Source organism: Podarcis liolepis, assembly GCF_965112155.1.
Source record: "Podarcis liolepis genome assembly, chromosome: 11".
Classification (NCBI taxonomy): Eukaryota; Metazoa; Chordata; class Lepidosauria; order Squamata; family Lacertidae; genus Podarcis; species Podarcis liolepis.
This window is the reverse complement of record NC_139565.1, coordinates 58,916,838-58,943,511: the sequence shown is the minus strand read 5'-3', so window position 1 is coordinate 58,943,511 and position 26,674 is coordinate 58,916,838. Positions and strand designations below refer to the sequence as shown.

Here is a 26,674-nt window from a genome sequence, read left to right as displayed (position 1 = left end):
TGGAGGGGAGAGTGCTCTTGTGTAATAGCTTAACAGTATGCAAACACCATGGCTACAGCCATGGTCAAGGATAGAAACTTGACCTCTCACCAGGAATGATGAGTTCTCCTTCATCTGTAAATTCATCACCATCCATCCAAGGCTTTTATTTCCAATCAGGGCATCGTACCAAGTCTCCTTCAACTGAAGAGACTTTCTGGATCCACTCAAGGTCTGTCTGGTCCAGCATGCTGCCCTCTCCTGCTGTTTCTCCCCAACCATGAACTTGGATATTGCAGTTCGTTATCAAGGCCATCGCCACTGTCCTCAACCTCAGACTGGTTGCTTGCAGCAAGCAACAATTGCCTCCCAGCCAAGCAGGCGTGGACCTTCCAGTTGAGAATTCAGACACAACAGTTTTTCTTTCACACACACACACCCAGCCTGTGTGTGTTTTCCCTTCAGACACAGTGCTGAAGGGAAAAAGCTAGGAAGGAAAATCACAGAGCAGCCCGGAAGAGCAGAGGGAAAAGAAAACCTCTGGCATGTACAGTACAGCCGCTGGGAGAGCAATCCATACATAGAATTAATATCTGCAAGATTTTTCCGTCCACTGCATACTGTCTTCTTTCTCTCTCTTTTTTTTTTTTTTTTTTTGCATTTTAAAATTTTATTGGTTTCCAACCAGTTTTACATTTTTATCCATATCATAACATTCTTATTCAATTTTGACTTCCTTCAACGTTACTGACAATCATTCGTGGATATTCCTTCCATACGCATTCCATTCTTACATATTGCCATTTTCCCTCCCTTCCTTCATTATTTCTAATCGACAATACTTATTAATTCTTTACAGTGCCTCTTTAAAACCCACTAGTGTTGTATTCACAGTTATTTTCCAGATAACCCACAAATTTCCCCCAGTCTTCTTTCTCAACCCTACCCTTTACGTAGGAGCCTGATGTAAGCATCTTTACTTAGAATTAAGGAGTCCCCTATAATTTATTTCCTAGTAAATATGCTCATTAAGAGGAATGTAATAATAATTAATTTATTATTTATACTCCGCCCATCTGGCTGGGCTTCCCCAGCCACTCTGGGCGGTTTCCAACACAAAATTAAAACACAGTAATACATCAAACATTAAAACCTTCCCTAAACAGGGCTGCCTTCAGATGTCTTTTAAAAGTCTGGTGGTTGTTGTTCTCTTTGACATCTGGTGGGAGGGCGTTCCACAAGGCGGGTGCCACTACCGAGAAGGCCCTCTGCCTGGTTCCCTGTAACTTGGCTTCTCGCAGTGAGGGAACCACCAGAAGGCCCTCAGCGCTGGACCTCAGTGTCCGGGTAGAACGATGGGGGTGGAGACGCTCCTTCAGATATACTGGACCAAGGCATGTTGATGGCTGCCAGCCATGATGGCTATGATCTGCCTCCATGGTTGAAAGCAGCAGTGCTTCTGAACACTGATTGTTGCAAACCACAGGAAGGGATGGCGCTCTTGTGTTCATGTTCTTGTCTTCTGTTTGTGGGCCACTGTGAGAACTGGATGCTGGACTAGATGGACAATCAACCTGATCCAGCAGGCTATTCTTGCCATAGCCCACAATCTAAAGCAGGCACCCCCAACCTTCAGCCCTCCAGATGTTTTGGCCTACAACTCCCACGATCCCTAGCTAACAGGACCAGTGGTCAGGGATGATGGGAATTGTAGTAGTCCAAAACATCTGGAAGGCTGAAGGTTGGGGAGGCCTGATCTAAAGACGCAGATGGAGCATCAGGCCCAAGCTACGTCCTCGGTTTGGGGGAGAACCTTCAGTACCTCATTTCAGTCCTTTGTGGCCAACCACAAGGTCACATGCCTGCTGCTGTCCTTGGACGCAGTAGATCATAGAATCATAGAATCATAGAGTTGGAAGAGACCACAAGGGCCATCGAGTCCAACCCCCTGCCAAGCAGGAAACACCATCAGAGCACTCCTGACATATGGACGTCAAGCCTCTGCTTAAAGACCTCCAAAGAAGGAGACTCCACCACACTCCTTGGCAGCAAATTCCACTGTCAAACAGCTCTTACCGTCAGGAAGTTCTTCCTAATGTTTAGGTGGAATCTTCTTTCTTGTAGTTTGGATCCATTGCTCCGTGTCCGCTTCTCTGGAGCAGCAGAAAACAACCTTTCTCCCTCCTCTATGTGACATCCATTTATATATTTGGACATGGCTATCATATCACCCCTTAACCTCCTCTTCTCCAGGCTAAGCATGCCCAGCTCCCTTAGCCGTTCCTCATAAGGCATCGTTTCCAGGCCTTTGACCATTTTGGTTGCCCTCCTCTGGACACGTTCCAGTTTGTCAGTGTCCTTCTTGAATTGTGGTGCCCAGAGGAGTTCCCTGCAGTCTCCACAGCCTTTGCTGAAACCTGTAAGCACAAAATAAGTCAACAGCCCTTCAGCCAGCTCCTCCAGGGAGGTGGACCCCACCACAATACAGGCCTTGACAGCCTACTTAAGGTTACAGTTCGCTCTAGCTCCCTGCAGAGACAGCATCTCCGTAGTAGTTGCCTTAGCAAGTTCCTTTAGAACTGTCCAAGGTCCTGAATATGTTCCTCCTTTGCTTCACCAGTCTAAGAGCTTTCTCCCCTCAAGCAACAAATTGTATGCTTTCTGGAACCCGCAAGCAGGGCATGGAGAAGGTGGACCTGCCTCCATTAGTTCTCTCAAAGCACTTTGTAGTCTAGGACAGGCACGTCCAACAGGTAGATCGTGATCTACCAGTAGATCATTGGACGTCTGTAGTAGATCACTGGCAGATCATTGGCTCCCCCTCAAAGAAGCTCAACAACTTTGACCTGAACCCCTAAAAAACAAGCCTTCCTCCTCCCTAAAAAAAGCTCAAGGGGGGGGGGTAGATCACTGCCAGTTTTTAACTGTAGATCACAGTCTCTTGGGAGTTGGCCACCCAACCAGGAATATCCTGCCCGTTGCATAACTTGGTTCATTTTGGCAATCTTGCCCCAGTAGCTGTTGGCAGAACTTTATTCCGTCTGTTTTGCCTAATCCAGTGGTTACCAAATAATAATAATTAAAAAACCCTTGGGCTGCCACCCCTTTGGTTCCATAAACTCGTCTCCAGTGCCCAGTGCCATCTCGCGTGAAAGATTGTGGGTGCCCACAACCAAGGGCTTCAACTTGGTTGAGGGGCTCAGCCCCCACAAATATATTATTGTGGGTGCCAAAGCATCCATGGCTCCCTGGAGTTGGTGCCAGTGGTGCCCAATGTGTGTGCGTGTGTGCGCGCGTGCAGGTTTGTTCTTCATGCTGCTGGAAATGTTTACCGCTCCTCCGTTTTCATTTGTTTTGGGGTGTTGCATTTAACTGGCGTGGCCTTTCCTCTTTTGAAAGTCAGCTAGTTTATTATCATTTGAAAAGCAGTATGCCTCATAAGGGGGAGTGGGGAGATTGAAGGGCATAGTGTGCTCTCCACCCCCCATGAAAAATGCAAAATAATCACAACTTCAGGTAGAATAATGAGCTCTCATTGCTTTGAGCCAAGGTGGAATGCTCTCATAAATGATTCATAGTCAACCAACTGACAATATAAATGAAGAAATCCTCAGTTTTCATTCTGTAGCCCCCACCCCAGCAGCATCATCTTATTTCATTATTTTTTTGTTGCTTTTGTCTGTGTTTTGTGTGCTCTGTCTGTTGTAGGGCTGGCCACTCTATCTATCTATCAATGCACAAATAAATACATAACATAAATATACATACACATACATATACACATGTGCGCACACTTACGCAAAACACAGAGAAACACACTTATCGTAGAATCATAGAATTGTAAGGGAGTGACAGGGTCATCTAGTCTTTCCCCCTGTAATCAGGAATATTTTGTCCAAAACCACCAGAATGCCTATATTACCGAAATCCAATTGACAAAACACGTAAACGGAATAGGCCGTATAGTAACAATCACAAAGTTATTTACTAGAGGCTACTTCTCAAAAATTAGATATAGCTTCTCATAATGTCAAAATCAACATCATGACATAATATATTAAAATGTAGCTTTTCAGTTGACCAGTAAGTCCAGTACCATGGTACCTCAGGTTACAGAGGCTTCAGGTTACAGATGCCGCTAACCCAGAAATAGTACCTTGGGTTAAGAACTTTGCTTCAGGATGAGAACAGAAATCGCACAGTGGGAGGCCCCTTAGCTAAAGTGGTACCTCAGGTTAAGAACAGTTTCAGGTTAAGAACGGACCTCCGCAACAAATTAAGTTCTTAACCCGAGGTACCACTGTATGTACAAAATATAAATCCTATTTTGTCAGTGCTGTAGAATATTCTTTTCTGATTTCTTCATCTTCTCTTGTATTTTTCTGTTTGACGTACTCCTTAGAAGTGTGGCATGAAATAATATTTTGTCCAACATGGCTCTCGAATCCACAACCCCAAAATTAAGTTTTGTATAACACACACACACACACACACACACACACACACACATATACACAGAGACAATTTCAAGCTATCTGAAAGAGCATATTCCCTTGTGCAAACCTGCCCAGGTTTTGAGATCTGGGGGTGTGCTTCCCTCGGTCTCCCCCCCTCCTCACAGGCACACTTGGTGGGGATGCAGGAGAGGGCCTCCTTGGTGGTGGCTCCTAGACTTTGGAACTCTGCCCCTGGCTAAACAAAACTAGCTCCCTCCTTTTTGCTTTCCTGCCAGCAGGTGGAAAACTTCCTTGTTCCAAAAGGCTTTGGGGAGCTGACTTCTTTTAATTAAAGGGCTGAAATGATCCTTGAAAAGTTTTGCCCCTGGCAACAAGTTTTGCCCGGCAACAGGGTTGCCTTGGCAACAGACTTCTTTATAAGGCATGCTCTGGAGGAGAGCGAGTTCAAGGCTGGTTATTCTGTCCAGACAGCTGAAAGGCAGAGAGGAGAAATCATTCCCCTTTCATTGTTTTACTTTATTTTCCTTAGACCAATAGCTGTATACGTTGTAACATTTATTTATTCCATATTTATTCAAGCAGAACTGGAACGGGTAAGGTGTTTATTCCCACGTGGGAAGGTAAAGGTAAAGGGACCCCTGACCATTAGGTCCAGTCATAGCCGACTCTGGGGTTGCGACGCTCATCTCGCTTTAATGGCGAACCAGAGCAGCGCACAGAAACGCCATTTACCTTCCCACCGGAGTGGTACCTACTTATCTACTTGCAATGACATGCTTTCAAACTGCTAGGTTGGCAGGAGCAGGGACCGAGCAACAGGAGCTCACCCCGTCGCAGGGATTCGAACCGCCGACCTTCTGATCGGCAAGTCCTAGGCTCTGGTGGTCACCCGCGTCCCTCCTGCTGACTGAAAAAAGGAACCCCCAAATGATTGGCGCAGGGCTCTGATAATAAATAAATATGCCATAATAATTAATGATGATCTGCCTTCTTTCCAAATGCAGGCAAACTTTTCCACATCGATTTTGGCTACATCCTGGGCCGCGACCCAAAACCTCTTCCCCCACCCATGAAACTGAACAAAGAGATGGTGGAAGGCATGGGAGGGACGCAAAGCGAGCAGTACCAGGAGTTCCGCAAGCAGTGCTACACAGCATTCCTTCACCTGCGCAGGTAAGCTATTAAGCTTTTCTGCTGCTGGGCTGGCCAGCCGGCTCTTCCTTCACTTTTGAGCAGAGAGACTGTCTGGCTGGCACAATCACAAACACAATCTTTTCATTTTCACCATGACACTCTTCTTCTGCCCCTGCTCTTACTTTATTTCTTTATTGTTTTTATTTAAAATAACAAAAACAAATAAAAAACGTTCCTCTATTCCAGGCACATCCAACTCTCTAGAGACTACGGTATACTCCTAGTATAATAAAACTGGCAGTGATCTACCCATTGTTATTGCCAAAAGTTGCTGAGCTTTTTGGGGGGAACATTTATGGCAACGGCAGCATAAATGGAACATAGCGCCAGGGACGCAGAGTGATTAATCAGGAGCACACAGGTGATCACTTTTCTTAATCCAGTGATCGACCTGAAGCACCCTAGGGATCGACCTGTAGATTGCGGTCGACTGGTTGGACATGTCTGCTCTATTCCATAAAAAAAACAAAGCGGCAGACCACAAATATACAGCAAAAAAATCTGAAAAGCAAAAATCCTGGTTATAATTCTAACATCCTAATTTTGAATTTTCCTTTTACACTTCATTACCTGTTGTGTTATGCAAATGTGGCCTTTGAATCGATATTGGGTCATGCTAAATTTTAAATTGTAGGGGGATATGGAGACGGACCCAAATTTCATCCCACGAAATTACTACGGTGCAAAACTCCCATGATTTTTATTTTTATTTTTAAATTAACAGGGTTGCAGGTGGGTTTTATTTTCTTTCTTTTTTTTTTTTTGAAAGAATGATCCATGGAAATCACTGCAAGCAGTCCTCTAAGCTTTACACTAGACTTCCACGAGTGGCTTTTCAGTCATATTAAAGGTCACGTAAAACTAGGAATTAAGCAGGTAAGGCAGTGTCGGGAAGATAGACGAAAGTGATACCTGAACGCAGCCTTTTAGTGGCGATCCTTGGGAGACGGACGTGAGGGAATAATGTGAAAGGATGTCTGGGGAAGTAGTGCTCCGTCTTCTTGAAAAGTAGAGATGGGAGGGAGAAAGAAATGCCTTTCATAAGCTGTCATTGATAATGCATTAGAAGCAATTCAGCAGAATGAGAAAACAAAGTTATTAATCAGAGAGCTTGGTTACTCCCATCTCTCCCAAGAATCATTGCAACAGGATTAACCTGTGCAGGTGTGATTCAGAGCATCAGTTACACATATCCTAATAGGAAACTTGGTAGACAAAATGCTTCTGTGTGTCTGAGAAAGAGAGACTAAGTAAATCTTGCACAGGTCCGGAATTTTCTTTTATCTCTGGTAACACCTGCCAGATTTCATTTCCAATGTTTTTAAAAACATACACCCCCATCCCAAGCATTTTTGGGGAAGCTTTTAATGTTTAACAGGTGAGTGGGGTAGAAATAATAAATTGTTGTTGTTGAGTCATTTAGTCATGTCCGACTCTTCGTGACCCCCTGGACCAGAGCACGCCAGGCACTCCTGGCTTCCACTGCCTCCCGCAGTTTGGTCAAACTCATGCTGGTAGCTTCGAGAACACTGTCCAACCATCTCATCCTCTGTCGTCCCCTTCTCCTTGTGCCCTCCATCTTTCCCAACATCAGGGTCTTTCCCAGGGAGTCTAGTCTTCTCATGAGGTGACCAAAGTATTGGAGCCTCAGCTTCAGGATCTGTCCTTCCAGTGAGCACTCAGGGCTGATTTCCTTCAGAATGTATAGGTTTGATCTTCTTGCAGTCTATGGAACTCTCAAGAGTCTCCTCCAGCACCATAATTCAAAAGTATCAATTCTTCGGCGATCGGCCTTCTTCTATTATTATTATTATTATTATTATTATTATTATTATTATTATTATTATTATTATTACTGCTACTTCTACTAAGAAATGCAATTTGACACCTTCATTGTAAGGCATTGCATTGGATAACCCTCAGGGTGCCTTCCAACTCTTACAGTTCTATGAATCTTAACTGTATAAAGGAGCTTTGTGGGTGTGTTCCTATATACCCAGAAGTGTCAGGAAGGGAGCCAGATGGGCTCCACTGGGAGGTGAACTCATATGGAAGAGCAACAGGTCTAAGGAACGACGTGAGCGAAGAGGGAACAGGTGTGAAGAGCTTTAAAGGTGAAGACGACAAACTGGAAATAGATGCCGACAGTGACTGAGAGCTACCGTTCAGTCTTCAGGGAAGAGGTGATGGTGGCGATAGTGTCCGGAGAGAAAGATGACTTGAGCAGAATTGTTGTGCGCCGACTAAAAAGGAGTGATGTGCCACGAGATTGGGCCCACAGAGAGGACATTATAGATACGAGATGATCAGAGCAAGGTTAAAGGGGCATTACTTACGAATTGGCCCCAGGTGCTGAGGAATTGCCTTCTCTCTTAATTTATGGATAGCTGGATGTCCGGAGTTGTGCAAAGAAGCGCTAATAGACAATAAGATTAAAAGGTGAAGAGCGTTGAGGATCTAGCGGTTACAACTTGATTGCCTTTCTAAACGCTCCTAATAATGTGCAATAATAAAACCTTTGCCGGCGCAGCCTTTTGTCTCCAGAAAGCCTGAACGGGAATGAATTTAAATGGCTCGACACCTTGATTGGATCTTTTTTTATGATGTATGTGGAACAAAATGCACAAAAGTGAGGAATATTAAAGATAATAGTTGGAGAGAAAGACACTTGGAATTTGTGCCCAAGGAATTCGTTCCAGGGTGGGGTGAGATACGAAGAAGCTTGCTCAAGAAGGTAGCGGGAGACTGGGGGGAATAAACCCACAATCTTTTTCCGTTAAATATATATAAAGCGTCTAGGAAGAATCAGGGAGATATCTGTTCTGAAAACCAGACTGCAGTCTGGGGAGTCTCTCAAGTAACTCTGAATGGCTGTATAAATGTATTAAAAAGATGCTGAAAGCTGGTGTGGGGAGAGAGAACACAATCCAAATGAAAACACCCTGAGATAGAAAAGAAAGGGAATAATTTGTTAAAAGAATTATTTTCCTGCTTTTTTTTCCTGTCTTCATCTTCTGTCTTCAAGGGAGATTCCCACCACCCCCTTGCTCCTGTCACAGGGAAATGTCAGTGTTCAACGGTGATGCTTTCTGTTCTTCGCTAGCTAATTAATTGCGTTTCAGTTCAGCATTGGTAGTGTTTAGCAAAGGCTGGCGAAAAGTCTCAATTTTTTAAGGCTTTGTGTCTTCTGTGGCGCAGGAAGAAGGAAGATAAATGCAGCTTAACTGCAGTTGATCTGTTGAGGAGTTCATTGCCTTACCTTAATGACCCGTTGGGCAAGGAGACACTTGAAAAGCACAAGAACATGAGAGCAACCTTGGCAGATCAGACCCTGAGTTAATCTAAACCAGCTTCCTCTTCCTGGTGCCCTTCAAGTAGTTTTGGACTACAATTCCCATCATACCTCGCCATCAATCCCATACAGCTCTTCAACCCCAGTGATGATGGAAGCTGTAGTTCTGCACAGGTGAACCTGTGCTCAGATTGGAAGACCTACATTGGCTCCCAGTACGTTTCCGAGCACAATTCAAAGTGTTGGTGCTGACCTTTAAAGCCCTAAATGGCCACGGTCCCATATATCTGAAGGAGCGTCTCCACCCCCATCACTCAGCCCAGACACTGAGTTCCAGCTCTGAGGGCCTTCTAGTGGTTCCCTCACTGTGAGAAGCCAAGTTCCAGGGAACCAGGCAGAGGGCCTTCTCGGTAGTGGCACCCGCCCTGTGGAACGCCCTCCCACCAGATGTCAAAGAGAACAACAACTACCAGACTTTTAGACGACATCTGAAGGCACCCCTATTTAGGGAAGCTTTTAATGTTTGGCAGATTAATGTATTTTAATATTGTGTTGGAAGCCGCCCAGATTGGCTGGAGAAACCCAGCTAGATGGGCGGGGTATAAATAATTATTATTATTGTTGTTGTTGTTGTTGTTGTTGTTGTTGTTGTTGTTGTTGTTGTTGTTGTAATAAGGAGTGTTGTGGAGTCTCCTTCTTTGGAGGTCTTTAAGCAGAGGCTTGACAACCATATGTCAGGAGTGCTCTGATGGTGTTTCCTGCTTGGCAGGGGGTTGGACTCGATGGCCCTTGTGGTCTCTTCCAACTCTATGATTCTATTCTATTCTATTCTATTCTATTCTATTCTATTCTATTCTATTCTATTATTATTATTATTATTAAAAACAGCAAAACAAAACATTTTCCCTTATTTGGATTTCTCCTCTACTGTTAAATAGGTCAGTTCAAATAATCACTCACAGTGGAAGCTCTTTCAAATCTTGGTACTATTATTAATTTAATTTTAAAATTAAATTTAATATAAAAAAGCCCACACACTGTATTTTACTTTTAAGAAAGTAAAATGTTAAGTGCATTCCCTTGAAACGCCAGCAGCTGTTTCAAGCATACAGACTTCAGTTGTAAAGCTCAAGGCAGCTGTCAGGCTCTTCCTTTTTAATGGTTACAAATGGCTTTTGGATCTCCAAAGTTATAGGTGTAAAACGGTTGGTTCACATAATTCACAGAACTTTGGTCGGGTGCTAACTTTGGACAGGAGACACGCGCTGAGGTCCGCACAGTGGAAGTGCCAGAAATATTTCGGTCCAGCCCCTGAAACGCCCTTTTAAAGAAAAGTTCTTTAAACCATCCCCAAAAACCATCCCCAAAGGCATAGTCAGAAATATAAAGGTAAAGGACCCCTGGATGGTTACGTCCAGTCAAAGGTGACTATGGGGTTGTGGCACTCATCTCGCTTTCAGGCTGAGGGAGCCAACGTTTGTCCACAGACATCTTTCCGGGTCATGTGGGCAGCAGAACTAAACCACTTCTGGTGCAACAGAACACCTTGATGGAAACCAGAGCACACGGAAACGCCCTTTACCTTCCCACCACAGTGGTACCTATTTATCTACTTGCACTGGCATGCTTTCAAACTTCTAGGTTGGCAGGAGCTGGGACAGAGCAATGGGAGCTCACCCCGTCGCGCAGATCCAAACTGCCAACCTTCTGATTGGCAAGCCCAAGAGGCTCAGTGGTTTAGACCACAGCGCCACCCACGTCCGAGTCTGCTCCTTGGACAAGGCAGCGTGGATTTCGCACTGCCAACCAGTGGTGCAATGCTAGTGTTGGGAACTGCATCTGACAAGACGAAGAAAAAAGAAGTTTCCCACCCATCTGGCGAAGGTAACATAGTCTCTCATCCTCCCTAGGAAATTTACTTTAATTAGCCAATGCTTCAGCTAATGCCAACAAAAAGCTAAGGTTGCTCGTTTTCTACTTGCTGTAGGTTCTTTTTTGAGTGCAATTAATTTGACCTTCGGATGTCTCATTTTGTCCACATTGCGCATCCAACTGTATCTAAAATTTTGGCTGGCAGGCTGCCAATTAAGTATCCACTTCATGCATCGAGTCCCTATAAGCCTGTTCCACAATACTCTCTGGTTGTGGCTAAATTGGCTTCCCCTCTGGGCTATTATTTTCTTACCATGTCTGCCTTCTTCTTCTCCTCAGGTATTCCAACCTCATTTTGAACCTGTTCTCCCTCATGGTCGATGCCAACATCCCGGACATAGCTCTTGAGCCAGACAAGACTGTAAAGAAGGTAAGAATTGAATATAAAGTGTGTGTGCTACAAGATGTGCTCTGCCCACACAGAGAGAGGCTTGGCTCCCAAACTCATTTCATTTATTCTTCCCTCCATTTCTCAGCCCCCTGCCATTGTGTGTCAAAGCACACATGCACTGTTCCCATGAAATGGTGGTTGTTGTATTTGTTGATTGAATTTATATTCCGCCCTATAGCCGCAGGTCTCAGGGCGGTTCTCGAGATAAAATCAGAATGTTGTTGTTTAGTCATTTAGTCGTGTCCGACTCTTCATGACCCCATGGACCAGAGCTCGCCAGGCACTCCTGTCTTCCACTGCCTCACGCAGTTTGGTCAGACTCATGTTTGTAGCTTCGAGAACACTGTTCAACCATCTTGTCCTCTGTCGTCCCCTTCTCCTTGTGCCCTCCATCTTTCCCAACATCAGGGTCTTTTCCAGGGAGTCTTCTCTTCTCATGAGGTGGCCAAAGTACTGGAGCCTCAGCTTCAGGATCTGTCCTTCCAGTGAGCACTCGGGGCTGATTTCCTTCAGAATGGATAGGTTTGATCTTCTTGCAGTCCATGGGACTCTCGAGAGTCTCCTCCAGCACCATAATTCAACAGCATCAATTCTTCGGTGATCAGCCTTCTTTATAGTCCAGCTCTCACTTCCATACATCTCTCACTTCCATACATCATTCCATAAAATCAGAATATAAAACCACAAAACGCATAATCAAAATAAAGACAATGGCAACACATTTTAAAAGGGCTTAGGGTGCCAATCAATTTTTCTTTGCTTCTGCTGGTTCAGAAGTGGAGAACTCTCTGGTCTTTAAGGCCAGGCTTCTCTGTCTGAGCTTTGAAACTCTTCCCAAGCTGAGGCCCCTGCCAACCCTGCTCCACATGCCTCCTCATGTTGGAATATCACCTTAAGCCATGGAGTTGCCTCTTGCTTGCCTGCTTGGAGAGATGTGAAGGGGTTCTGTCGAAACCTCTGGCTTTTATGTGACTGCAGTGTCACCCGCAGTACAAAGGTAAGAGACACATCCATTGTCCCACCTTCTTTTTTGCCTCTGGCTCTGCCAATCATTGCTGTTCCACCCCAGGAAAATCACCCAGAATAAAATGCAGCTCTCAGGTTGAATGACGCTATTCCTGACAACCTTGGATTAGTTGGTTGTGAGAGTATCTGGCAGTGTTCAAATGTTTTGTGATGCTCATAGTGTTTTTGAAAGTGTTTAGATTAGGGTTGCCATATTTCAAACAGTAAACCCTAGTTTAGATGTTCTTTTAATTTGTTTTTATGTCTTTTAAAGATGTTTCAGATTATTTTAATTGCATTGCGTTGTTGTTTTTTAATTGTATTGTTGTTTGCTGCCCTGGGCTGCTTTGAGAGGAAGAGCTGGGTAGAAATTTCATTGTTGTTGATGATGATTGTGATAATCCCTTGTGCGGCCGTGTGCTTGAACTCAGGCACACAGAACACTCTAGCAGTATGAACTGGCCCAGGGACCCTTGCGAAGTGAGAAATGTAATGTTGGAAGTGATCCTAGACATTATCCGAAGGAAGTCTATAAAAGAAGCAGGAGGGCAGCTTGCCAAACAAGAGCAATCTCATCTCTGTCTTCTGATGATTCAGAAACCCATCTTATTCCAGCCTGGTCTCTTTTTAATTTGACGGAGGAGGGGGAATAGCCACTTCTGAAACCGTTCTGATTTCTCTGGTGGGGGGTTTTACGTTTCCTAACCCTCGTCACTGCACCAAGATGCAGTCGTCAAGGATATATAATTGGTAGAAACCTGGCCATCAAAGAACGAAATTGGCAGTTGTTCTGGATTTCAGGGGTCTTGCTTATTTTCTTTTCTTTTGTTTTTTTCCTCATCTGCAGACTTCAAGTTCTGACTTACCACTTAGTTTAATCCCATTCATCTCTGTCAGGAGTTCAGTGTTGCTTGACGTGATGGTGTTTGTGTTTGGCCTGGACTCTGTCTTGCGAGCAATCTGACACTCTTCCTGTATCAAATGGAGAGTCTCTTCCTTTGTGTTTTCGTGCCAATTAAGGCAGAACATAACCGGCTTGTTATTAATATGTGGGCAACAGCTTTCATGTTTGATTTGGGCAACGGCGTACACGTTTTCGTGTTGGCTGGAGAGAGCCATCCATCCCAATTTCTCTTTCTCCATTCAGACTACATTTCAATGTGCCACTTGCTGAGAAGCGTTTCTGAGGTCTTTCGAAGGCTGCGTCTTCTTCTGAGTTTTGCCGATCTTGTAAAAGACTCATCTTATTATATTATATCTATGCTTCTGCATTTGGAATCTTATTTATTTTGTCAGTCCTTCACATCACAGCCTTTTTTGTTCCCTTTGTTTTAATGGAGGTGTCTTCTTTCCATTTTTCAAAGTCTACTTTAATGGAAAGTCTAATAGAATAAATCCCAAAGCACTTTCTTCTGGAGTGGGGGTGGGGAGAGTGGAATCAGTTTGTGTGATACCTTGTGATGCCTTTGAAGTTTAGTAATCAATTTCTCTCTGGAACAGTGAGTCGCTCTTGATCTTGTGTGACAATATGTTGTCTTAATGTCATAAGACTGAAGATCTGGAAAGGTTACTGATGTTATGATGTTCTTATTTAATTTCCATAGCTCTCCAGGCTGCACTGTCTTTTACAAAGTTTGATCATATGTGCTTTAATTATTTTATTTTATTTTATTATTTATACTCCATCCATCTGGCTGGGCTTCCCCAGCCACCCTGGGTGATTTATCGCACATTAAAATAGTAAAACTTTAGACATTAAAAATTTCCTGATATATGGCTGCCTTCAGATGTCTTCTAAAAGTCAGATACAGTGGTACCTCAGGTTATAGATCCTTCAGCTTACAGACGCTTCAGGTTACAGACTCCGCTAACCTAGAAATAGTACCTCGGGTTAAGAACTTTGCTTCAGGATGAGAACAGAAATCATGCGACAGCGGGGAGAGGCCCCATTAGCTAAATGTTCTTAACCTCAGGTTAAGAACAGTTTCAGGTTAAGAACGGACCTCCAGAATGAATTAAGTTCTTAACCTGAGCTACCACTGTAAAGGTAAAGGGACCCCTGACAGTTAAGTCCAGTCGCAGACGACTCTGGGGTTGTGGCGCTCATCTCACTTTACAGCCCGAGGGAGCCAACGTACAGCTCTGGGTCATGTGGCCAGCATGACTAAGCCGCTTCTGGCAAAACCAGAGCAGTGCACGGAAATGCAATTTACCTTCCTGCTGGAGTGGTACCTATTTATCTACTTGCACTTTTTGGCGTGCTTTTCAACTGGTAGGTTGGCAGGAGCTGGGACTGAGCAATGGGAGCTCACCCCATCGCGGAGATTCGAACTGGTGACCTTCTGATCAGCAAGCCCAAGAGGCTCAGTGGTTTAGACCCAAACATGGCCAGTGAAAGTGTCGCACTTGCCCACCAATAGCAAAAAGCCTTGTGCTGAAATCATCAGTGAAATAGCTGGAGTCCCCAAGTGATGCTGAATCTCCTTAAACTTCCAAGTCTTGAAGGTGACGGCTGGTATCTCAGTACACGGTGGTCGCAAGGAGGACTTCCACTTCTCCCCAGTTCAATAGCTTTTACTTTGTATGGGCTGCTCAGTCTGAAGTGAGAATGGTGTCTTGTAAAATCATCAGGTATTCTGGGAGAAATTTGAAACCGAATTTATATTATTTTTCCGCTCCCTGTGGCAAAGCTTTTCTTTCTGCAACCCTATCAGGAAAAATCTATATTTATCTAATGCTACAGTTGCATTGATTTTCAGCAATATCATCTCTCTCTCTCTTTTTCTTTTGTTCTTTGTTACAGAAAAGAATTTTCCATTCTTGGCACATCATTCCTATGAATCTATGTGTTTCGGCTAGATCTAAATTGGGGTTTCTTTGCTAATAAAGAGCCAGATTTTTCCAGTATCTGTTTGATAGTATTTTATCACCCTTGTCATATAACTGATTCGGGAACTTTTTTTTCTAGTCTGAGGGCCACATTCCCTTCAGGGCAGTATTCCGGGGGCCAGATTCCAGTTGTGGGTGGGGCCGGTGGCAAAAGTGGGTGGAGCAAATAAATGTGAATTTTGCCTTTGTTTCTTCACACACCTGTCTTTGTCCCCCATCCAGGCAAACTCATTGTTTGTTGTTGTTGTTTAGTTGTTTAGTCATGTCCGACTCTTCGTGACCCCATGGACCAGAGCATGCCAGGCACCCCTGTCCTCCACCGCCTCCCACAGTTTGGTCAAACTCATATTGGTAGCTTCGAGAACACTGTCCAACCATCTCATCTTCTGTCATCCCCTTGTCCTTGTGCCCTCCATCTTTCCCAACATCAGGGTCTTTTCCAGGGAGTCTTCTCTTCTCATGAGGTGGCCAAAGTATTGGTGCCTCAGCTTCAGGATCTGTCCTTCCAGTGAGCACTCAGGGCTGATTTCCTTCAGAATGGATAGGTTTGATCTTCTTGCACTATTCTGGCGCGTTGTAAACAAGGCCACGTTTCAGCTCTCGTGAGTGGAGTCAAGAGCGGAGACAGTTGCCTTAAACTTCTCCTGGCTGAAGTGGGCAGCTTTGCTCAAACTCATTTAAACAAGATAATGCCACATACATTGCGTTGAGGAGAATTTAAACAGATGTTTTCGGTGTCTTGATTGATTTTCTTCCTGTCCCCCCCCCGTCCCCCTCCTCAAAGCTTTAAACAAGAAATCCATATATATTTCGAGAAACTCAAACAAGATAAGGATCCATTTTGCCTTGACCTGTAAAATTAAATTACCTGTCGGTGCCTGAATGAAGTCAATAGCCCATTTTCAGCCATAATATCATTTTCATGGAAGGCTTGGGGGCGAAGACTTGTAAAGTACGCGATGTTTGCCTGGCTACAAGACAAACACTGCTATTTGCTTTATGCAGATGGGTGTTCTAAGTCAATTTTCTCATCTCCTGGTGCAAGTGCTCCCTAAAGCACCAGGATGACAGAAAAGGGAAAGAAAGAGTGGCTGAAATTCATTATTTTAAACAATAAGATAAAATAAAATCCTGCGACTCCAGGTGCTTGGAGGACTCTTCAGAAAATTCAGCTGCAGGTTTGACCAGGGCCCGTTTTTCAGGTGATATATTTCTGATGTTGCACAACTTTCACTGATGTAGATTCATAATGCTTTTATACAAATATATGGTGTGGCTGCATTTGGAATACTGCGTATCGTTCTCACCTCAAGCATATATATATATCTACGAAAATCTACGAAAGCAAATATATATATATATATATATATATATATATATATATATATATATATATGAATGATATCTGTTTTCCCCCAATTATATTTTATTAAGCTTCAGCATGTTTAACATCTACAGTCATAATTTCATCTTTTCTCTTATTTTTGTCGACTTTCCTCCCCATTTTCCACAGAGTTGTTGTTTCTCCCCTCCTGCTGCTGTTCTATCAAATCATAGCCACAAATATCATAATCTAATTACTTCCGTTGCACATGACTCAAATCCTGCTCGCAAGTTCATCATCCTATAATGTTTCTTTAAATAGTCCGATAAGGTGTTTGAATAATTTCTAGACTACCCTTCATTCAAGAATCACAAGGCGGTTTACAATATAAAAACTCAAACATACATAACATTCTTCTTCTTCTTCTTCTTCTTTGGCGATCACTCGTAGCCGAGTAAGATTGTCTTCCATAAACAGGATTTTAACAGTGAGTCCGTAAGTGACTGTGGAGGCCAATTCTGGATCCACATGTCCTTCCACAGTGGGGACATAGGTTTCCGGGCAGGCGTTGATCACGGTGAGGGTTTGCTGAGCGTGCCTTCCTCCTGGCATTTTTCTTCCCTGCGTCCTGAGTTCGAGTGTCTTCAAAGCCCTTGACACCTTTGGTAAAGGCTGTTCTCCATTTGTAGCACTTGCAGGCAAGTGTTTCCCAATTGTTGGTGTTCATACTACATTTATTTTAGATTTGCCTTGAGAGAGTCTTTAAACCTCTTTCGTTGACCACCAGCATTACGCTTTCCATTTTTAAGTTCGGAATAGAGTAGTTGCTTTGGAAGATGATAATGAGGCATTCACACAACATGGCCAGTCCGACAAAGTTGATGTTGAAGAATCGTCGCTTTGACACTCGTGATCTTTGCTTCTTCCAGTACACTGGCATTAGTTTGCCTATCTTTCCAAGTGATGTGTAGAAATTTTCAGAGACACCGTTGATAGAATCTTTCAAGGAGTTGGAGATGGTGTTTCACATGCATACTATGTATACATAACATAGTAACATGCAAAAGCAGTAACTCCACCCCCACCCACTCCAAATATTGTAGAATTAGAGAAGGTTCAGAAAAGGGAAGCCAAAATGATTAAGGGATTGTAGCGACCCGCCTCTGGGGAAAGATTGCATTGTTCGGGACTTTTCCATTTAGAGAAAAGAAGAGTAAGGCATGGTTTATAATTTTATAGTTTATAAAATATGCATGGCCCTGTTTCGAACTACAGTGGTACCTCAGGTTACATACGCTTCAGGTTACAGACGCTTCAGGTTACAGACTCCGCTAACCCAGAAATAGTACCTTGTGTTAAGAACTTTGCTTCAGGATGAGAACAAAAATCACGCAGCGGCGGCGCGGCAGCAGGAGGCCCCATTAGCTAAAGTGGTACCTCAGGTTAAGAACAGTTTCAGGTTAAGAACAGACCTCCAGAACGAATTAAGTTTGTAACCCGAGGTACCACTGTATTTAAAGAAATATTATAGTACAGTGAATTTGTGAGCAGGATTTGAACTATGAGCAACATAAGGAATTAGAGATTATTGTCTTATTGTTATGATATAAGAGAGAGAAGATAGGATGTAGCAAGAGGGAATAATAAATAATAAAAACACCACGAAAAATGGGGTGGGAATTCGACAAAGCAAAGCAAAAATATATTGTTATGTATTGGAATGTATATGTGATTTTTTTTTTTTTTTTGAAAATTTAATAAAATATAACTGAAATAAAATTATTCATGTCATGGAGAAAGTGGATCGAGAGAAAAGTTTTTTCTCCCTCTCTACAATTTGTGGACATACAGTGAAGCTGGAAGTTGGAGGGCAGATAAGAGAAAGTGCTTAGTCATGCAATACATTGTTAAACTACGGAACTCCTTGCCACAGGAGACTGTGATGTCCACCAACTTGGATAGCTTTAAAACCGGATTGGACTAATTCATGTAGGAGAGGGCTATCAGTGGCTACTGACCGGGATGTCAGAGGCAATATGTCTCTGAATACCAACTGCTGGGGTTCGCAGGTGGGCAGACTGCTGCCCCATAAACAGCAGCCCCTTTCATCGTTTTGACTCCAGCCCCTGTCATTCAGAGGTGCAAAGCCTCCAGACGTGGAGGTCCCCTCTTGCTATCGCACTGCCAGAGCTGAGCAGATCCCTTTAAAATATAAGGACAGGGTCATAAACATCAACATTTAAAAAAAGAAAACAGTAGATTTCTATTGCAATTATTTGGAAAGGGATAATATCAAGATGATTAGAAGATGGCAATTTGGGGAGGGGGGGACCTGAGTATGTTGTGTGTAAGAACAGCTTACTGTATGTGCTTTGATTATTTTTAATGAAGATACAGTTGCTATAGTGATCCAACGCAGAGAAATATTTTGGTAGACAAAACCCTACATCACTCTTAAGTATCAGTGGGTATAAATTAGCCTATTTATGGAGACAAAGGCAGGAGAATGACAGAAGTGTGTCGGAGAGGACTGCTTTTGTACCGAAGCCGTTCGAAATCATCTTACCCTTAAGCTTTAAACACCAACAGAGTAAAGATTGTGAATAAATTAGAGCTCTCTGTTTCCTGCGATTGTTACAGCACAGGGGAAGCCTTTATCAATGGAGAGGTGTGTAAAAAGGGCAAGGCCTCCATTTGATTATTACTATAAAGTAGTTGTGTTTAAATTGCACCATGATTTTAAAAGATTTTGTCGTGTTGCCCTTAACAACAACCTTGTGAGGCTGGCAGGGCACGTTTGCTTGTATTTTACTGCCGTGTGCTTAGAAACCCATGGGCTGGATCGAGAAAATACCTGCCCTCGGATCCATTTCCATGTACTGCGAAATCGCTTTGAGATCTTTTATGGGCAGCCAAAGAAATGATGCTCAGAGAGGATCCATGCCATGTGTGGCATGGCTTATGAGCAGAATAGGATCAGCGAAGCTGGGCTTTCCTCAGCAGATGCTAAGCTGCAGAGATGCTCTTCCATTTAGTAAAGGTAAAGGGACCCCTAACCATTAGGTCCAGTCGTGGCCGACTCTGGGGTTGCGGCGCTCATCTCACTTTATTGGGCGAGGAGGCCGGCATACAGCTTCCGGGTCATGTGACCAGCATGACCAAGCCACTTCTGGTGAACCAGAGCAGTACACGGAAACGCCGTTCGCTGGAGCGGTACCTATTTACAGTGGTGCCTCGCAAGACGAAAAGAATCCGTTCTGTGATTCTCTTCGTCTAGCGGTTTTTTCGTCTTGCGAAGCAAGCCCATTGACAGATTAGCGGATTAGCGCTATTAGAGCTTTTAGCGGCTTATCTGCTGATCGGATCAGCTGATAAGCGGCTTAGCGGCTTAGAAAAAGGGGAGGAAAAGGGGAAAAAACCCGCAGGAACTCGCAAGACATTGTCGTCTTGCGAAGCAAGCCCATAGGAAATTCGTCTAGCGAAGCACCTCCAAAACGGAAAACTCTTTCGTCTAGCGAGTTTTCCATCTTGCGAGGCATTCGTCTTGCGGGGCACCACTGTATCTACTTGCACTTTGACATGCTTTCAAACTGCTAGGTTGGCAGGAGCAGGGACCAAGCAACAGGAGCTCACCCCGTCACGGGGATTCGAACCGCCGACCTTCTGATTGGCAAGTCCTAGGCTCTGTGGTTTAACCCACAGTGCCACCCGCGACCACCAGCTAGTTCCTCAAAATTGGTACGTGCAAAAAACAGATGTGCAGCGGATGGTTTTTAACGTTCCCCATTTAACATTGCATGTAGAAGTTCCTGGATTCAGCCCCCAGCATCTTCAGGTACCCCAGCATCTTCCCCTACCTGAAACCTTGGGGAGGCAGTCAGTCCAGACAATCTAAGCTTAGATGGACTACTGGTTAGACTCAGGAGAAGGCAGCTTTTCCCCTAAACATCCTCCTGGAAAAGAATGTGTTGTTTTTACTTTTTTTTGCAAAAGAAGTTTTCCAGCACTTCTCCTTTTTCACCAGAAAATTAAAAGAAATTCAGCCAATGCTGCCTTGGGTGAGGAAGTCGATGCAGCGATTTGCAAATATCCTCTTTGTTTCTGCTTTAAGTGTCTCTCTCCCCAGCTTCCAAGATGGATAATGGTTTGGATGATAATAACTACAGAATATTTTTGTTCGTTGGAGACCAAAGTGCTTGGGGGCACTTGGCAGTATTGTTCTCTAGGTAACACATGGATGCAAGTTTCCTATTGTTCAATCTAAACGAGACAAAACAAAACTAGTCTCCTCCCCCCCTCCCCAAGCCTTTGAGCCAAGCGACCTCAGAGTTCAGCATGTGTCTTTCTTAGCAAACATGACCTTTAAATGAGAGAGCATCTGGGACCAATGATTTCTTCGCCAGACAAAAGAAACGCAGGCGGGTTTCAGAAACACAATGCTTCTGACTGCCTGGGCTCTCTCCAGTGAAATATCCCTGGACTTACAGCAGGGGCCGCTCCTGCATTGTGTGTGTGTGTTTTTTTAATAAAAATAAAAATCAAGAGTTCAGGAGCAGGGATGGATGATAAAGGCCATCTATTTTCTTCTAGCCCAGCAATGCCTGTAAAAAAAAAAAAAAAGAATAGAAAAAGTAGCCCTGTTTTAACTGTTGATAGCATCCGTTTCCTTGACGGAAAGTGACAGCAGGAAGGTTCAAGCTATCCCAAAGGAGCCGCAAGTTTCTGCTCGTAGGATATGGCGGTGCTCAGCGTTTGCTAAACATTTTGCACAGACAAATCCCCCGTGCAAAAATAAAATTAAAAAATGACTCATATCTCTCAACTGCTTTCCTTTTCATTTTTTAGGAAGACCTGAGCAGGAGAGGTGGTGGGAAGAATAAGGCAAAGAGGTAGTTGAGGTTTCTCTGCCTGACATTTACTTCCATCTCTGTGGAGACACAGGAAGAAGGACCCTTTACCCTACAGCTTCCTCTGCACTTCACCCCAGTGTTGCACTTGTAGAACAAAGCAAGGAGGAGGATGGGGACAAAACTAGAACTAATTTGGCTCCACCTTCCATTGGCTCCTGATAAGGAGAGGTTTCAGCCTATATCCAGGGCCAGCCCACACATAAGGCAAGGTGACTTGGCTGCCTCAGGTGGCAGGATCCATAGGGGCATCAGATCCAGCCTCCAAGGAGTGCACCATCTGCTGCAGTTGCCATGGCATTGACAGCTGTTGCAAGCTCATTGGGGGCCGGATCTGCCAACTACAGTGGCCTTTTGGCAAAGGGTGTGGGAATGTTGCAGATACTAAGAGAGGATATATTGATTTAATAGTATCCTTCCTAACTCAATGCTTGTGAGTCAGCAGCAGAGTGCATTCTCCAATATATAGCATGAAGCTAGTTGGTAGATTGGTTTGAATCTCTTTACTTAAGCAATCCAATCTGGCTTTGTTCAGATTGGGTTTGGTTCCTGGGAAGTCCCCTTTTATCCCTCCTAAAAAGAATAAAGACACAAAAAAGGTAAAGGTAAAGGGACCCCTGACCATTAGGTCCAGTCGTGACCGACTCTGGGGTTGCGGGCTCATCTCGCTCTATAGGCCGAGGGAGCCGGTGTTTGTTCGCAGACATCTTCCGGGTCATGTGGTGTGATGGCCTGGGATTCCGATTCGGAGGATGAAACAGAGGAATCCCAGCCTGCACAGGAGTCCCCGCCCCCAGGGCCGGCTGAACTGGGGCAAGGCCTAGAGGCTGAAGAGCTTGCACCTGTGGCAGTGCAGCAGGAGCTGGCCCCAGGTGAAGTCCTCCTGGCCCCAGAGGAGCCTGATGACTCAGTGGCCACAGGTGAGCCTCCTCCAGGGCCCAGTAACCCTTCGGCCTCTCCTGATCTGCAGAGGCTTAGGGCAGAGAGGCGAAGGGAACTAGTTGCCCCCAGGAGGAGTGCTCGCCTTAAGGCCAAGGTAGGCGGGGCTCCTGGGGGTCGGGACCGCCCCTGACCTTAGAAGAGGATAAAAGCCCACTCATCCCGGCCCCAGGTTGCGGGAGCAACGTCGTTGTTGGCTTCGGACCTTCCTGTGATCCTGATCCTTGCTCGGCCTCCTGTTCCTGACTAACCGGTACTCCTGATCCCTGCTCGGCTTCATGTTCCTGACTATCCAGTACTCCTGTTTCCTGCTCGGCCTCCTGTTCCCGACCATCCGGTGTTCCTGTTACCTGCTCAGCCTTCTGTTCCAGCGTTCCTGTTCCCCGCCCGTCTCTCTGCATCGGACCTCGCCCCGCTTCGTGTGGACTCTGCTACATTCACGGTACCTTACCCCCGGGGCCAGCACAGTTTGCTCCCGCCACACCCGCACTCCCCCTTCGTAGGGGTGCGTTCGGGAAGAGCCAGAGGCCATGGAGGACCAGGCGGCTGCACTGGTGACTTTGGCCCAGGAGAACCAGGCCTTAACTCACACCGTGCAGCAGCTCAGTGACGCGGTCGTGGCACTTCAGCAACGCTTAGAAGCCCTACCGGCTCCTGGGGCCGACGCCCCGACTCCTGGCAAGTACCCAGTGGCTTTGCCTGAGAAATTTGATGGAGCCCCAGCCAGCTTTCCTATGTTCCTGGCCCAGGCCAAGCTATATATTCAGGGGCGAGCCCAGAACTTTCCTGACGACCGCACCAAGGTGCACTTTTTGATTAGTTTGTTAAAGGACCAGGCGGCCAAGTGGGCGTTGCCGCTACTCAGGCAAGACTCCCCCTTGCTGGCAGACTATACGGGGTTTTGCAATCGTTTGGAGGCCGCGTTCGGCAACCCCCAGAAAGGGAGTCAAGCCAACCGGGCGATTCGGCGGTTGAGACAGGGCAAGTCCACGGTGGCCGCATACACCACAGAATTCCGGCTGCTGGCACAGGACTTGACCTGGAACGACTCGGCTCTCCGGGACCAGTATCTCGAGGGGCTTTCAGATGAGATACTGGACCAGCTGGCCACGATGGAACGCCCCACCACGCTAGACACCCTTATCCAATGGAGTCTACAGATTGACGATCGGCTAGAGGACCGGCGTCAGGCTCGGGACCGCCGGCACCTCCAGTTCTTGGCCCCAGTGTCGACCAGCAGCCCCACGGGCCCAGCTAAGTCATTGGAGGAACCTATGCAGCTTGGGGCAGTGCGGCCACGCCTCTCCCCCGCAGAGAAGTCGCGGCGTCGGGAGGGGAATCTTTGTCTCTATTGTGGCGGAAGCGGACACTATGCAAGGTCCTGTCCTGAGAAACACCAGCCGCAGGGAAACCACCAAACCCCAGTAGCTGATGGCCCTGGCTACCGGGGGTCCCAAACAGCACAGAATGGGGCCGCACCAATTGAATTACAACACCTTATGGTTCCGGTACATCTATACCCTCCAGGAGGGCCATGGATTCTTACCCATGCGCTGGTGGATTCGGGCGCAACCCGCTCTTATATGGACGCTGCTTTTGCTGCCCAGCATCGGGTGCCACTGCGGAACAAGCCAGAACCGGTGCAGGTGGAGGCAATCGACGGACGGCCCCTGCGTTCGGGTGCCGTCACTCAGGAGACCCAGCCCCTGGTCCTGTGCCTCCAGCAGCACCGTGAGATGCGAACTCTGGATATTGCCTCCATGCCCCGGTTCCCCCTGGTGCTTGGGATGGACTGGCTGGAGGCTCACAATGTGCGGATTGACTGGGTCAAACGGACTGTACACTTCCCAGACCCCAGTTCTCCGGCTGAGACTGAGATGCTAGCAGCTGCGCCCACTGAGGAGGTTGCTGCAACGCTCCCCGCTGAATACCGGGACTATCACGACGTGTTTGAGGAACGGGGGGCAGACCAGCTACCGCCGCATCGGTCCTTTGACTGTGGCATAGACCTCCAGCCCGGAGCGCCTCTACCGGTGAGTCGCTTATACTCGTTAACCGAGCCAGAGCGCGAGGCTTTACAGGACTTCTTGCGCAAGAACCTGGAGCGTGGGTTCATTAGGCCTTCTACCTCGCCCACTGCTGCGCCAGTGCTCTTTGTTAAAAAGAAATGTGGGGAGCTCCGCCTTTGCCATGATTACCGGGCCCTGAACAAAATCACCATCCCGGACCGGTACCCTTTGCCCCTTATTTCGGAGTTACTGGAGCGGGTGCAAGGGGCGCAGGTGTTCACCAAGCTAGACCTCCGGGGTGCCTACAATTTGATTCGGATCCGCGCCGGGGATGAGTGGAAGACCGCATTTGGGACCCGGTACGGACAGTTCGAATACCTGGTTATGCCCTTTGGTTTGTGCAACGCGCCTGCTGTGTTCCAACGGTACATCAACCACGTGTTCCAGGACTTGCTAGACAAGTATGTGGTGGTGTACTTGGATGACATTCTGGTTTACTCCCGTGACCCGGCGTGCCACGAAGGCCATGTCCGGACCGTGCTGCAGCGCTTGCGCGAGCATCGTCTGTATGCAAAGCTCAGCAAGTGCGAGTTTCATCAGCGGTCAGTGGACTTCCTGGGTCACCGACTCTCACCAGGTGGGGTGCAGATGGATCCTGGGAAGGTGGCAGCGGTTCGAGAATGGGCGGCACCTCGGAACCGCAAGGACCTACAGCGTTTCCTGGGGTTCGCCAACTATTACCGAACCTTCATTGCGGACTATGCTCATCGCACCACCCCGTTGACCCGACTACTGCGCCCCAAGACGCCGTTTTCCTGGGACAAGGAGGCGGAGGAGGCGTTTCAAGGGTTGAAGGCCTGTTTCCAGAGAGCGCCAATCTTGCAGCATCCGGATCCTTCTCGACCCTTTGTGGTAGAGACTGACGCCTCCAGTACGGCTCTCGGTGCCGTCTTGTCTCAGCAGCACGGACCGGAAGCGCCACTTTTACCCTGCGCCTTCTATTCCCGCCAGCTCCTCCCAGCGGAGCGTAACTATACTGTGTGGGAGCGGGAACTACTGGCTATCAAGGTAGCCTTCGAGGTCTGGCGCCACCATCTTGAGGGGGCACGACATCCGGTGGAGGTGAGAACCGACCACCGGAACCTGGAGTACCTCCAGACCACCCGCAAGCTGAACCAAAGACAGATCCGGTGGGCGTTGTTCTTTTCCCGGTTCCAGTTTCGGATCCGCTACATCCCTAGCTCTCAGAATCAGAAGGCGGATGCTCTGTCCCGGAAACCTGAAGACAACGCAGACACGGTACAGCAAGCAGAACCCACCACGATTCTACCTCCGGCTGCATTCCTGGCCACCCAGGAGGCGCAGCCACTGCAGGTTCGGGTGCGGGAACAGCAGCGGGTCGACGCTTGGGCCCAGGATCGTCTCCGGGAGCTGGCTGAAGGGTCCAGTCCACAATATCCGGGGCTGGTCCTGCATCAGGGCCTGCTGCTGCACCACGGTCGTCTGTACGTCCCGCCAGGGCCACTACGGCTGGAGGTTCTCCGGATGGCCCATGATGCCCCAGCAGCAGGGCACTTTGGACGGTATCGGACCACCCATTTGGTCAGTCGGGAGTTTTGGTGGCCCCGCCTGAAGGCTGACGTGGCTCGCTACGTTGCTGGTTGTGATGTCTGCCGTCGCGCCAAGGGTCCTACCGGGCGACCCCCCGGCCTACTTCAGCCATTGCCAGTTCCACCGCGCCCTTGGCACACGGTTTCGTTGGACTTTATAGTGGAATTACCCTCGTCTCGTGGCTGTACCTGCCTTCTGGTTTTCTCCGACCATTTCACCAAGATGGTACACTGTGCTCCCTGTCCATCTGTACCCACAGCCAAGGAAACTGCGCAGCTGTACCTTCAGCATGTCTTCCGCCTGCATGGACTACCTGAGCGCGTGGTGTCCGACCGGGGTGTTCAGTTCACATCCCGGTTCTGGCGAACATTACACCAGACCCTCGGGACAGAGGTCTGCCTCTCGTCAGCCTACCACCCACAGACCGATGGCCAGACGGAACGGGCGAACGCTGTGCTAGAGCAGTACCTCCGGTGTTACTGCAGCTACCAGCAGGATGACTGGGTCGACCACCTGGCATTGGCGGAGTTCGCCTATAACAACGCGGTGAATGCGTCCACCCAGCAGACCCCGTTCCAGGCCAGCTATGGTTATCATCCACGGCTGTTTCCAGAGGTGCTGCCGGCATCCGCGGTCCCGGCAGTGACGGAGTGGCTTCAAGAGCTCCAGTCCCAGCAACAGCTTTTGGTGGAGCAACTGCACCAGGCCAAGGAAGCGTACAAAGCCCAGGCCGACCGCCACCGCC

The 26,674-nt window shown here is 46.8% G+C and overlaps 1 protein-coding gene across 2 annotated transcripts in view; it reads left to right on the top strand.

The window, feature by feature from the left end:
- The window catches only part of PIK3C3 (phosphatidylinositol 3-kinase catalytic subunit type 3), a 121,947-nt gene that overhangs the window by 71,727 nt on the left and 23,546 nt on the right, over positions 1-26,674 (top strand). For both annotated transcript variants that reach the window (XM_083465822.1, XM_083465821.1), the window contains 2 exons: positions 5,441-5,609; positions 11,134-11,224. In XM_083465822.1, the coding sequence (XP_083321948.1) occupies positions 5,441-5,609; positions 11,134-11,224 (260 nt within the window). The remainder of the gene's footprint in view (positions 1-5,440; positions 5,610-11,133; positions 11,225-26,674) is intronic.